Raw genomic sequence first — 15028 nt, 5'->3', positions numbered from 1 at the left:
AAGTAGCCCTACCGGAACCTGAATTGCTTGCTGCACAGTTCTGCACACCTCATTTGTGCGTGCAGCGTCAGGCTTGATGGAAAATGGACGACCCCATTTGTAAGAATTGTCTGGCCCCCTATCTCGGTATAAAAAAATTACTTTGGGCCCTAAACGAAAAAAATTCCTGGCTGCGTCCCTGCCTCATATTGCAGAACTGTGCTGTTTATCCCGCATTACCGCCATCGCACCATGCTCGTGGCTTCCCTACTTGGTGATTGTCAAACCCAGGTGTGCAAAATCATTTTCCTTTGGACAAGGGAATTCAATGAACAAAGGAGGAAAAACAGGGCTGGCGCAGTTGGCAGAGCATGTTCACATTTGTGACTAGAGCTGAGTCGACCATTTAACCATGATTGCTGGAACAAAGGAATGGACTTGGAGTTATGGGCAAGGGCTGACATCGCTTGCTGCTGTTGGCTAAGTGAGGCTGTTTGTGTGGCCTCCTTGTTGGCGTGTTGTGCAAAGCAGCTGGGCCATCCTTTGATGTGAAATCACGGTCTATTGAGGATATATAGAATTATTGTTTATCATGCAAAAGTATAGGCTGTTTGTGTTTATCCAATTCCCATGCACCGGTCCATTTGATATATCGAACAGCACCTTGCCCTGGTGAGTGGCACTTTATAACCAGAACAGCGCGCACTAAGACACGGACACGAAGGGAGACACGACACACATGAGCGCTGACTTTCAACTGGTGTTTATTGTTTGGAACGAGGCATATATACAGTTCCGACAACACAGGGAAACCAAACCATCCATTCATAGATTCATAGTCAATTCATGCATGTCGCACTGAACAAGGATGATAACAACATTATCATTTTCCCTTCGCTAAAAATGCCAATTCTTTAGGACTGATTGATAAAGAGGGGCTACTGACGCAAGCGTCATTAGACCAGGCGATGTGCGCTGCTTCGATTATTTCGCGTGTTAATTGGTCATTGTGTTTACTTAAAATTTGTGTGCTAGTGAAGTCAGGGTGGCAAGTTTTGCTTTCACAGTCTCTACAATGGATCCCGAGATGCCCTTTTACTGTGTTATGCACGTTGTTATTGTGCTCCTTCAGGCGTTCATTGAGGCATCTCCCCGTCTGACCCACATACAGCATGCCGCATGACAAGGGAATGGCATACACTACACCTTCTTCACATGATACGAATTGATTTTCATGCTTGATGTCGCAATCTCTGGGAACGTATTCAGTGTTAACCATTTTGCACATCTTCCCAAGCTAATCCGGAGCCGAAAACATAACCTTGACACGTGCTCTATTCGCTATCTTTTTTAGTCTGTGGGAGAATTGATGAATGTAAGGCACAACAGTAGTTTTTTCTTTTTCCTTCCGCGTCTCTGCCTGCTCCCCTTTTCCATTTTTGCTTAAACTACTGAGAATAGATTCGGACACTGATACTAGTAGCTGCTTGGGATAACCAGCCTTAACGAGCCGATCAGTTTGGAGAAGGAAACTATCTTGCATGGAGTGCATGCAAGATTTGTTAAGCGCGTTGTGGTAGCATGACTTCGCCACGGCACGTTTTACGAGCTTAGAATGAGATGACATAAAAGAGAGCAGTGGCTTTCTGCTTCGTGGCTGGTAAGACCAACACATGTGATGGTGCATTAATCTGAGTTTGAGGTCTAAAAATTGGATGACATTGTTTTCTGGCACTTCAGTAGTTAGTATGAGGGGGTGAAGGCACTCAACAAAGTTAGCTTTGATCTGCGTAAAGACTGCGTCAAATTCTTCCACATTAGAGTCTATAATAACAAGAAAGTCATCAACTTAGCAAAAACATTGTACAACCTTTGACCCTTTCAATTTTTTCGCTTCTCTTAACATCTCATGTGCAGAGATAGGCCGGCTGCACATTGCATTGTAAAACTGCATGACAAGGTGAACGTGGGTTTGTGAGGTGGTCTCTCATGCTAAGCGCCACCACTGTGATGTGAAAAATGCAGCTTTCAGTGCACGGTGCATGCAGTCAAGCTAACCTGACAGCTTTGCTTACTTCACTGCAAAGGCGTCCTGGATGCCAAGTGTACCTTGATTTGGTAACAGAGGAGTGACTAGTTCCAAGCACTGTGGTTTCAATGCAAGCATGCAAGGTCGCCTAGTGATGTGTTGTGCTGCCAGGCGCATTGCTACAAGAAACGTCATGTCACTAGAGTGAGATTTAGTTCTAGTCTACATATCTACTGCCATTATTTATTTATTGGATTATCGATGCATATCGCAATGCCCATCAAGTTTGATACACCTTATATTCATGGTAAAGTGGCAAAAATCTTAGTCATTTTACGATAAGCTGTTCTTGGTTCCAGGTTGGCATATTTTACATACCAAGTTAGTGATATACCAAACTTCTGTGTGAACCCCTTAAGTTCTATATAAATAAACCTGGATGTAACGAACCTCCATATAGAGAATTATTCCTCTATATTATGAAGTTCCTCAATTCCCCAACGCCGCCTCCATTGAAGTGCATGCGTTTGAGACCTCCAGTAACGAAGATGTTGCTGCGGTTGGCCTTGATATAACAAACCGTCTGTGCCGACTGTCTGTTAGCCAGTCCAGAGTTACTCAAAATTTGGCAGAACCACAGGAGTGATTCCCGACGATAAAGAGCAACGCCTATTGCAATGAGAGACCACTGTTGACACAATGCGCTGTGCTCCAGCGCCATTGGCACATCTTCGGTGCTTTCTCGTCTGGAGTGTCATGCCACCTGCCAGTACAAGAGTTCAAGCTCAGAAGCAGCGAAAAATAATAGGGCATAGCAACAAAGAAATGACACAAGCAATGCGCACCCACCTCCGCCGTGGTGTTGCTCACGCGATTGTGGCGGGGACTGCGGAGAGTGCCGGTGACGCAAGGTGTGGAGCCCTTTTCCTGGGGCAGCAGCAGACCGGGAGGGAACATGCGGGAAGAACCCAGCATATGGAGGTAGGGCAGCCGCTGTGCCCCAGCCTCCCTGCCCCGCGAGCCATGGTGGTAGGGGTCACAGTTGTTCCAGTCGCTAAACCTTTCTCTGCGTTTATGACTTCGAGTAAAGCTGTTTTCTGTAAACATTTTCCAGGTGATATCAGCCACATTTATTTCTATTTTGGTTTCCGTTCTGTATTGCCCTTTCGAGTCTTCTCGTGAAAACTGCACGTAATGAAAACCTTGATGAAACGAAGAATCTCGGACTTTTTTCAGTTTCGTTACTGGGTTTAACTGTATATCTATGATTGGCTGTATATAATAATGAACAATGCTAGCCCTGCTACATGTAGCTCTCTTAGGCAGGTATTTGGTGGTAATGCCTACTATGCATTTAAAAATACTGCAAGCCTTATTTATTAAATTGTCACTGCATTGTGAAGCATGACGCAAAAACCGCAACTTGTTAGCAAAGTACTGTATGGAAATACAAAAAAAAAGCAAGACAAAAAACACTGGAGCCAAAAGCAGCAGATACTCTTGCAATGAATATTGGGGATGTTGTTTACGACGGGACTACTGCTTCTTTCTCAATGGGATGAGAAGCTTCCATTAATCTGGACCACAAGGGCTTGCCTGAGTGGGCAGCAGGTGATCCTTTACTCTCCCTGCTGCATGTCCACCTTATGTGCACACGTGACATACCCCTGACCGTGCACTGTCGGCCCCACGCCAGCTGTTGCTGCAGCTAGCAGAGGTTAAGGTGCCGTGAGGAATTAATGTTTTTTATGGGCAGAAAGTGTGGCTTTTCACCAAGCTCATGGTCGTCTCCTTGCTGTGCAGGATCAAGCTGTGGGACATGACCTGCATGGAGTGCAGCAGGACGTACACGTCAGGTGAGGCAAGCTTTCTCGTAACTGCGTTAGCTCTGCACGGAGTGGGCGCCACGAAAACCATTCCGCAGCAGCAACACCAGATTGTTTTCCTAGTGCAGGTTGTGGGTGGTACAGCACGAAACGGATGAAAGACGAGGAAAAAGACGACACGGACGAGCGCCGACTCAAAACTGGGTTTTTATTGAGAAAAAAAAATTTCAAGGTTCTAGTACATCCAGGCTAATTCGAGATCAGAGTAGAGCCAGTTATAGGGCTACGAATTTTTCATTCAAACGTTCTTGCCCTCATTTTCAGACATCCCAGCCGCAGCGGCTGAATTTCGATGGAGGCGAAATTCTAGAGGCCCGTGTGCTGTGCGATGTCAGTGCATGTTAAAGGACCCCAGGTGGTCAAAATTTCCGGAGCCCTCCACTACGGCGTCCCTCATAGCCTGAGTTGCCTTGGGACGTTAAAGCCCAATAAACCGAAACCTAAACCTCATTTTCAGACAGGTCTGTTGAACAAAACTGGGTGCTTTTTAAGAACACTATGACAGTTCTATTGTACAAATATCTTTCCTTGGTTTCTATCTTGAACAAGAAATCTAATTCATGTTTCAGTAGGTCTCTCTGCCGTTGCCGGAACAAAAAAAAAAAAGCAACTTTTGTGCAGAAAGGCTAAGCATGTGTCCATGTCATGTTGAGAAGTCGCTGACATGAAGCCCGAGCATTCGTTGTCGTACGGCGCTTGCCCAGCCAGACCGGGCTTGGTGGGTTCAGGCAGTGGCCTGGCGAGACAAAGAACCTGTACAACCAGCCAGGCAAATTTAGGCATGCTGCTCTGAAGAATGCTGCCGTGCCCTTGGTTTTGCGAAAGCTTTTGACTGTGTTGCACATTCCCGTTTGTTCTCCAAATTATCTGCTCTTTGCCTGTATTCTTTAACACTGACATGGCTTTTTAGCTTGCTTTCTTTTCGGCAGCAGTTCACAACAGCTGACAATTTCACCTCCTCATTCTGTGACGTAGCATCTGGTGTGCCTAAGGCAGTGGGGTCTTGGTCTTCATCAGTGTTTTACCCACTGGCATACCTTCTTCCCCATGGCTTTTTTGCGGCCGACTCCATCATTTACCGCTCTATTAATTCCACACATGATCACCTTGCTCTCTAAAGTGACCTGAACCTCATTTTGAGACTGGTGTGATAAATGGCAAATGCTTAACTCGACTAAATGCAAGATTAGACGCCTTTAGCATACCATGTACTGTGTTACCGTTACCATGACCGCGAGTCGTCACTGCGCATGTGCAGATCGCCTAAAGGCCGCAATATGGCGCCAGGGATCCAGCAGCTGCATGCAAGCTTTCCGCATCGGGACCAATCAGCGCATGCTTACTGCCGGTGGGCGGGATTCCGGTACTTCGGCCCCGGTAATGGTAACACGGTACACGGTATGCTAAAGGTGCCTATTTCTTTCAGCCACAAGCGTACTAATTCTGACTTCTTGTACCTCATAACACTGGCATTATCATACAAGTATTTAGGTATTCATCTGGCGCATAAATTTCATGGGCCACGCTATTTGCACCAAAGCCTCTCTATCATCGGAACTTACGAACCTGCATTGGAACTTGCGAAACTCTCTCAACAACGTAAGAAAACATGGCATATCTAACAAGCATGTGGCCACAACTAGAAAATTTGCACCACCTGCTTGGCCCCATATCAAAACTACCTAATCAGCATGGTAGAATCCATCCAGAATATTATATAGCTGCTCATTTTATTATGCACAGCTACAGCCCCGACTACAGCATAACGAAGATCAGACTTGATGTTGGCCTCGAGCCTTTAGACCCTCACCTTTCAAAACAAAGAGACGCCGACCAGTAAAACGAAAAAATTGTATTGACGTTTCGGCGCCCAGAACGGGGGCCTTGTTCACAATGGAAACACACCAAGAGGGTTCGTCTTTTTAAAAGCTATAGTAATCGCCGTAAAGATCGCGCGTAAATCGGGTTAAGATTGCCCTCGTTACGATTAAGCGTGTGAGCCGTTGTCTGTATCACCAGGGACTCGAGATGAAGCCGTGATGTTGTCAGTTTCTCTTTTTCGATGATTCTTGCTTTTTCCCAATCTATTCTGTGATTTGCCGTCACCGCGTGCTCTGCCAAGGCGTTATTGCGGGTATCTTCTTTCTGCACATCACGAGCATGTTGCTGTAGGCGCTTCTTGTAACTTCCGGTTTCGCCGATGTAAACACCGTTGCAATCTGCACAAGGGATGGCGTAGACAACTCCTGGGAACTTCTCTTCTGGCAACTGATCTTTGACGTTCATCAGTTGTTGTCGCATTTTCTTGACAGGGACATGGGCAACTTGCACGTCATACTCTCGTAATACACGGGCGAGGCACTCACTTGTTTTCGGCACATAAGGAATAGCCGCACGTTTTTTGGGCGGAAGAGGGGCGTCCGGATGACGAGGCCGTGACAGCCGTCGTTCTGTGGACCTGATAAAATGGCTTGGGTAACCACAACTAGTGAGATCTTTTCGTACCCTTGACGCGTCCGCAGCGGCGTCAGTGGTGTTTGTGCATATCTTCTTGGCCCGCTGCATTAAACTGCTCACAACGGCTCTTTTTTGGGCGGCAGGATGGACGGAACTGAAATGTAGGTAGCGGCCTGTATGTGTAGCCTTTCTATACACGCTAAACGACAACTTCTGGCCTTTCCTTGAGACGAGGACGTCCAGAAAAGGCAGACTGCCGTCCACCTCTTCTTCCAACGTAAACTGAATGGCGTCTTCCTGGCTGTTCAGGTGTGTCAGAAACTGGCTCACCGCGTCCTTGTGCAGAATGCAAAAGCAGTCGTCGATGTAACGGAAGAAGACCTTGGGGGCAGGGTGAAAGGAGGTTAACGCGCGTCGCTCCAATGACTCCATGGTGAGGTTAGCGGCCGTCACCGAAACAGAAGCACCCATGGGGGTAGGCCGCTACCTACATTTCAGTTCCGTCCACCCTGCCGCCCAAAAAAGAGCCGTTGTGAGCAGTTTAATGCAGCGGGCCAAGAAGATATGCACAAACACCACTGACGCCGCTGCGGACGCGTCAAGGGTACGAAAAGATCTCACTAGCTGTGGTTACCCAAGCCATTTTATCAGGTCCACAGAACGACGGCTGTCACGGCCTCGTCATCCGGACGCCCCTCTTCCGCCCAAAAAACGTGCGGCTATTCCTTATGTGCCGAAAACAAGTGAGTGCCTCGCCCGTGTATTACGAGAGTATGACGTGCAAGTTGCCCATGTCCCTGTCAAGAAAATGCGACAACAACTGATGAACGTCAAAGATCAGTTGCCAGAAGAGAAGTTCCCAGGAGTTGTCTACGCCATCCCTTGTGCAGATTGCAACGGTGTTTACATCGGCGAAACCGGAAGTTACAAGAAGCGCCTACAGCAACATGCTCGTGATGTGCAGAAAGAAGATACCCGCAATAACGCCTTGGCAGAGCACGCGGTGACGGCAAATCACAGAATAGATTGGGAAAAAGCAAGAATCATCGAAAAAGAGAAACTGACAACATCACGGCTTCATCTCGAGTCCCTGGTGATACAGACAACGGCTCACACGCTTAATCGTAACGAGGGCAATCTTAACCCGATTTACGCGCGATCTTTACGGCGATTACTATAGCTTTTAAAAAGACGAACCCTCTTGGTGTGTTTCCATTGTGAACAAGGCCCCCGTTCTGGGCGCCGAAACGTCAATACAATTTTTTCGTTTTACTGGTCGGCGTCTCTTTGTTTTGAAATGTATCCCCCCGGCCAGACGGGATTCCGTCACACTCTCGACTTCATAGACCCTCACCGTTCCATCGCTCTTTTGTGCGTATTTCATAAATATTATTACAGCACCAGGTCATCTCCATTACCTCTTGAAGCGCCTTCACGCATTTCATGCTGCCTATATAATCAGTACAGCATAAAACGCATACACGGAAGAACCCAAGCTTTTAGTTCACCTGCACTTGCATGTGCCATCACTCTTTGGGATGGTCTTCCTGACATTTGCAAACATCAGCCATTGAGGATCAGCTGCACAAACATCTCAAATGACATTGTAACTTCTTTTACCTTTCTTTCTTCTATATCACTGTATATATCTGTTTCCTCGTTGCTGTTGCATTTTGTTATGGTTCTTTAGGTGTCTTACAGTTTTTACAACGATAGATTCTTCTAATATGACCACTGCATTTTTTTCTTACATTAGTATTTGCCGTATATCCTGCATTTATGTTATACATTGTACCTGTGTATATTGTTGCCGTTCATCTCATGTTGCATTGATTAGTTTCTCTTGTACGTATGTCCTTCTTTTTCCCCCTTGCTCAATGCCCCTCTGGGCCCTGCAAGATATTACGAATAAATAAAACAGCACATTTTATACATCAGAGTCGTGTGACACCGAAAAGCATAGAGCACTTGCACTCAACACTTTCAAGGAATATAGCATTATGAACTCATCTGCCATGTGGGGAGCTTCTAAATCCACACTGCAAGAAACGGACAGGGATGTCAGAGGGACACCAGAAACGTCCTTGGCCATTTTTTTTTTGCGCTGTGGAATTACAAGCATGAAATACCATCCAGCCCAACAAATCGTTATGTGGGGAGTCCTGTCCAAAAACCAAGCTGTTCCTCCCACTCTTTTTTATCATGAATTATCGAGAAATGCAACTCTTTGCATGCGTGGTGGAAAATGCTATCAGCCAGGTCGAAAACACTTGCTGCGAAGAAGCCCGCACACGAGTGGTGGGTGCCTTTAATGCCGTTCCTTCCCAAGGAGTCATCGTGCAAATGAGCACATTGTGATTTTGGCAGCAGATAAAGGCAATGTAACCCTTCTCCTGGGTAAGTCCGAATATGAAATGAAGATGCTGTCTCTTCTGGATGACAGTGAAATGTATGTCTGCCTCAAGAAGGACCCAACACTCAAGCTGGAAAGGGAATTCCAAAAGCTGCTGGCCGACGTGTTTCTGATCGTTGCTCCGAAGCATGAAGCGCTCTACTACAAACTGCTTAGCCACAACAGACCTACGCCTGCCTCCTATGGATTGCCGAACGTTCACAAACCAGACGTTCCGATGTGTCCCATAGTGGATTGCACACACTCTGCCACTGCAGGACCTCCCAAAATGCTTGCACTGTGTCCTTTCTCCGCTTGTCGGTAAGGGTATTATTCAAGTTCGCAGTTCTTACGATTTTGTCGAGAAGACGCAGCACCTTGATCGAGGAAGGCAAGGTGGTGAACATGAAGTCCCTGTTCATGAGCATCCTGATAGACCAGGCTGTCACCAAGTGCTCCGAAGGACTTTGGGCGCTGTGCCTCGCTGAGAACTGGTCGGGTCGAACCCAGGCCTGTTCGCCAGACTGAAGTGATGGCGGATCCCTGGCGCGATGACGTCGATTAAAGTCCTTCACAGTCGTTTTCTTGTAAGGGTCATCTCCGAGTGCTACCTCCTCCCTTTCGGGCCAGTATGGACAAAGCTTTTCATCTGGTTTTGGGACTCGAGTTCTCAGTTGTCTTCCCATTAGGAGTTGAGCCAGGCTGAAGCCGCTTAATCCTGGAGTATCCCTATAGCTGAGAGGGGCCAGGTGAAGCTCCTTTGCTTTACGGAAGATGTCTTCCACAGTCAAGATTATTCGCTGTGGGTAATGGGGCCTACTGGTGATGTGCTCGAAACCATGAGATGCAGCGAATGCGGCAAATTCGTGTGAAGAAAAGGGCAGACCATTGTCTGACTTTACCTGTTGCGGTATCCCATGTCGGGCAGACTTTTGAGCACATCAGTGACCACAGGAGCTGTTGTCCCTTTCAATGTCACCACCTCCACTACCACCAAGAAGGTTTGAGAGTTGTGGTGAAAGAGGTCCATGCCCAGAACTTTTCAGGGACGACCAGGGAGGTTTGTTGGAAAGGGTGGCTTCGGTGAGTTCACTCGAGTAAGGGCAGCGCATCTTTCACAGCTGGTCACGAGAGAGGTAATCTACCATACATATTTACGAGCGAGGGCATTGGTGCGACTGATGCCCTGTTGTCCCTCATGCAGAAGTGTCAACACTGCTGGCCTCATTGCTGAGGGGATCAGGAGGCGAGCGTACTTGAGGAGGAGACCATCACAAACAGAAAGTTCATTCTTCACTGATTCATAATTTGACTCGTGAAGAGGTACCTTTGACTTCTCTGGCCAGCCGTGCTGGCAGAAAGAGATGAGCGTGCTGCATTCTGCATCACAACTTTGGGCATTCCTGATATCCTGCATGTTCACAGGAAGCATATCTGGAGCGGAAGCCACGACTTTGGTAGCAAAAAGTCCCACGGTGTCCACTGGATGCACTTTGGGAAGGATGCGAGACAATGCATCCGGTGTAGCCAACAAGTTCCCGGGCACATACATAATCCGAAACTGGTCAGGCATTATCTTAAGCCTGAGTCTTTGCACCCGTGGAGGAAGCACATCAAGTTCCATTTTGCCAAACAATGACACGAGAGGAAGGTGATGCCTCTGATGAACTCGTTGAATGGCCCACGCTGTAGCTAAGGCCGCTTTTTCTGTCTGACTGTATTTTTGTTCTGTGGTCACCATTGACCGTGAGGCTACTGGCCTCCGTTCGCCAGTCGGTTGTGCTTGTGACAGCACTGCTCCCAGTCCAAAAGCGCTGGCGTCAGCAGAGACTGCTGTGGCATGCGATGTGTTGTGGTACTTGGCCAAGCAGCGTTCGGATGTCAGAAGTTCCTTGACTTTTTTGAATGCAGCTTCCTGTTCATGCTGCCAAGTCCAGCTAGCATTCTTGTTGAGAAGGGTGCGTATCGGGGCAGTGATTTCCCAAATATGTGGCAAGAACTTGTCAATGCCTTCGGGCCTTTAAGGATGAAATAAATGAAATGAAATGAAATGAAAGATGATTCACCATCTCGAGTAAACGTCTGACACCTGCAATGTCTGTGAGAGGCGGCACTGGATGGACTGCCTTGATCTTGCCTGGGTCAAATGGTCAAAGCCCTGGGTCAAAGCCCTCTTGTCAAAGGACTCTGCCTATCTACACCTCTTGGCAAAGGAGACTGCTGTGACATTCCGCGTGTGCTACGAGGATCCACGTTCGACGGCGCGGCGTAGACGGAGACCCGTGACAGCGGCATCATCAATTACCCAGCCATGCTCTTTGAGTGACGACCAGAACAACCGGACCCGCCGCCGCCCCGGGGAAACAGGCTTTATCCTCCCCAATTTCCGGGCACATTCCAGGACAAGGGAGCTGTCAGCGGGCCAGAGCGCGCCGTACCACAGCCGACGCTATGCGCTACCGCGAAGACAACATTCTTTCCCCCCCCCCCCCCTTTGTCGTGGGCCATCGCCGGGAAGGCACCCACAGCTTCCCAGAAGGGCCGTGACGGACACCTGTCAGACAGACAGGCAGTACTCGCCAAGAATGTGGAAAGACAGGCGCTAGTGAATTAGCTCCGAAGAGAGAGCCTGTGTATACTCTCACTTGAGAGAGAGTGGTGGCGTTTTTGTTGTTTATTTAGTTTGTATTGTTAACAGACTCTGGGGTCGAGGCTAAGCCCAACCCAAGGGGTGGTCCCCATCTCGCATGTTATTTTGGATTGGAGAATTGATGCTTTGGGGCGGGCCACTGGAAATGACCGCCCTTAGTCCTTTGTTAATCAAGTGCTTAAAAGCGCATGTAAACGGATGCAGTCCAGTCTGAGCTGGGGCTCCATGCTTAGCATGTAATGTGATGCTACTTAGGCACTAACCTGCCCGGTCGATGAGTAAAGTAGTGCAAAGTTTGTTCTGTTGTAAAATTATGCTCTGCTGTCATCATCTACAAGCTCGCCTCCTGTTCATCTTCCAAACCGAACGACACTAGAGGAAGGGTTTGTGAACCATCCTCGAAGAAACGGACGACTATTGAAATTCTACTGCATACACGCTGAGGACGACATCGTTCGCGAAGAGGGCCTTCAGCGCCGAAGCCCGACGGCGTGCAGCTTCTGCCAGCAACCGCTCGAGCCCAACTCCGGAGCCACTCCATCGCCCCCATGAAGTCGTCGGCACGTAAGCTCGGACGCCCCAGCCTCTGATGTATAACCTTAATCATGTGTAATTATTGAATATACCTGTTTGTTTAAACTGAGCCATACGGTGTCTCTTTGCCTCTCCGTCCCGTGTGGACCTGCGCATTATGGGGGTCATCACACTGCCTATCTACGCAAGTAGATAGCATGTTCCTCGACCTGCTACCTTCAATCCTCTGCAGTATGCTCTGATGGGACCCTTTAAGTGCAGCGTGTGCATAGGGTCCTGCTTAGCGACCTGTTGCTGGCCTAATATGACAGGAGAGCTGGCCTAATATGGCAGGAGATTACTGCCAAATCTTGACAACTACGGGGCCGTCAAGATAACGCGGTATGTGGATGATTACCTTAATCTGTTCGAACCGAACGCCGCCAACAAGCTCGCAGTACCAGAAGGCATCATAGGCCTCTTTAAATCGAAACTGGCTGGTGTCTCTTTAACTTCAGAACTTCTGGAAAACAATGAACTCAGGTTCCTTGATGTGACCCTCAAAAACACACCAGATCACATCTGCTGGAGACGCGCGCCACGTTCAATGAAGAGCCTCCTGCCCTTTTCGTCAGTGCAATCAAAACTAGTGAAGCGCAGCATTGCCACATCAGCACTAAGGAACGCACCGCAAAGATCATGCTTTCACTGCATCCCAACCAGCTTCCAGGCGCAAGTCGCACGGATGACAGAAGTGGGGTTCCCACTCTCGCTCCTTGCTAGCTTGGCAGAAAAACTACTTCGAGGGCTTCGTCATTCCCATTGCGCCAACAGCAGGCCAGATCGGTCAAGAACAGAGGTAATTCCCTATGTACACGAAGCAAGCCACAGACCCAAGAAAATAGCCGAGAAGCATGGAATACGCATGGCTTTTTCGGTGCCCAACAAACTAGGAGGCCTAAGCAGGAGAGTTAACCAAGAAGATCTGCCGAAAAGCGCGTGTAAGATTAAGCACAGGACACCATTTTTAAAACCATGTGTAACTGCCTCTGTGTATGAGATACCGCTACCGTGAGGTGCGTCCTACATTGGACAAACAGGAATATGTATCAACAAACGTCCGAAGGAACACTCGACTTCACTCTCGACCGGCACAGGCAGCAACGGGAGGCGACCATCAGCCACGAAGGCTGGGGGAGAGAGCGAGGCAGTCGCGCCGCTCCGGAACGGAACACAAACTGCGTTATTCAGAATACCCACTGCTTGGCTTCAGCTAGGAGGCTGCCACTGTTAAGTCAATAGGTGGCGAGCCCAACAGCAACTTAAAAATCAACAACATCGTGGCTATATCTGGGATTCCTAATCGTACAGATCACATAACACACGTCAATCCGAAACGACGGAAATATAAAGCAATCTATGCATGTTCCTTGTGGCGATTATTCAGGCCTATTTAACAAACCACTGTAGCGCCCTGCGTGGCTGGCAGTGCGCGTGATGCCGAAAAGGACAAAGTGTCCCCAGCACGCACTGGATGGAGAGAAGTGTCTGTGGTTGGTGCTTTAGTGATTGCTCTGAAGCAGAATGATCTCGTGCCACTTCGCGCAGTTTGAGGTACGATAAGACCATTTATTGCCTGCTTTCTATGTACAGGCCGGGGGGCATAAGGCAGGAAAACAAGCGTTGAAAACGTATTAGCTCCACTCGGCATCTGTTCTGAGCGAGGTTTACATCTAAGGCACATGCAAGCGACTGGGCGGGGAGGCCAAAAATTTTCATCTTGTTAGAACCTCGTTGCTGTGCCCACTCAAAACAGTTTTTTGTGCTTGGCAGTAGAAATTGCGAGTGTTTATGCGTTCTTCACAGGACAGTGCAGGATTTTTTCCCGTTGTGTCGCATACATGTGTCACCTATCATTATCACATGGTGTACGGAGAGTTTTTGACACTCATGAATGTTGGCGATGTAGGTCGCAGCAGCCATGCTGTGCATTGTTGCATGCCAGCTTCTGGCCTCTGCGTCTTCATTGCAGCCGAGTCTGCAGTCTGTGTGCCCCTTCCTCTGGTCTTGCGTCTTTTCTCGCTGTTTTTTTTTTCACGTGAACATGTACCAACTCGCCCAACAATTCACGCTTCTGAACCACCATAAGTCTCACTCATACTATGTCATTGTTCGTTATAAACGAGTACAACTGTATGGAGTTGCTATGTTTGCACTTCATTCCATTGTGCAGCATAGTGAACCTGGTACTGTATCATTTTTTAAAAAAAATGAAGCATTGTGCCAAGTTAGTGCAATGCTTCAGCGAGCAGGGAGGCTAGTCATGATGGCCCACAAGAATTTGCAGATGATGGGTCTTATCGCTTTGGACTGAGGAAAGCACAAGTGCAAAAGAAAACATGACAGGATGGCCGACTATAAATGACCAGGGATGTTTTAATGTGGAGCAGCTTTTATAAGGAATAAAGAAAAGTGGAGAGCCACACATCAGCACATCGGAGCTACTTCACCTGCGAGTTATGCAGAGTATGTGCTCTTCAACTAAAAAGTGTATGACAAATGAATATTTCAAAAAGGTGACTACAAAAATCACAACTTAAGCCATCTCAGGTGTAGGTATGTACCAATAATGACAAACTTACTGTTGTAGCACATCTTTACATCACGCTCAAACTTTTCAAGCATTGTTTGCCAAATTAAGAGGTTTGTAAACTTAAAAACTACATGCTCCGGAGTGCTTCTAAATCGTATCGCTCCAAAAGGCTCCAGACTGGAAATATCTGTGCTCCAAACTGCTCCTAGTTTGACTTTCCTCTCCTCCAAAGTACTCCAAATTAGAAATTTCATGCTCCAAAAATTGGTCCAAATTGAATTTTACCTGTGGCATCACTGTGATTGTCTTCTCTTCTTGCAGCACACTCGGATGTGGTGTGGAAGGTGGTCTTCTCTACGGACCCCAACGTCTTCCTCTCTTGCAGCAAGGCAAGTCCATTTGGTCACCATGGATCATGAGCAGTTCTTGAGTTCATGAGATCATGAGTTCTTGAGATCATGAGTCACACGCTGCAAAAGTAGGTTAGGTAGTTGGCACTGAATTCGGACCTCTTATCGGAAGCCGTGCA

The 15028-nt window shown here is 47.8% G+C and overlaps 1 protein-coding gene across 1 annotated transcript in view; it reads left to right on the top strand.

Moving 5' to 3' along the window:
- The window catches only part of LOC144104150 (methylosome protein WDR77-like), a 99392-nt gene that overhangs the window by 45292 nt on the left and 39072 nt on the right, over positions 1-15028 (top strand). The window contains exons 4-5 of the mRNA XM_077636992.1: positions 3812-3864; positions 14821-14888. Coding sequence (XP_077493118.1) covers positions 3812-3864; positions 14821-14888 — 121 coding nt within the window. The remainder of the gene's footprint in view (positions 1-3811; positions 3865-14820; positions 14889-15028) is intronic.

Source organism: Amblyomma americanum, chromosome 9 (genome assembly GCF_052857255.1).
Source record: "Amblyomma americanum isolate KBUSLIRL-KWMA chromosome 9, ASM5285725v1, whole genome shotgun sequence".
Lineage (NCBI taxonomy): Eukaryota > Metazoa > Arthropoda > Arachnida > Ixodida > Ixodidae > Amblyomma > Amblyomma americanum.
Note: the sequence above shows the minus strand (reverse complement) of the source record. Positions and strands in the feature narration are given on the sequence as shown.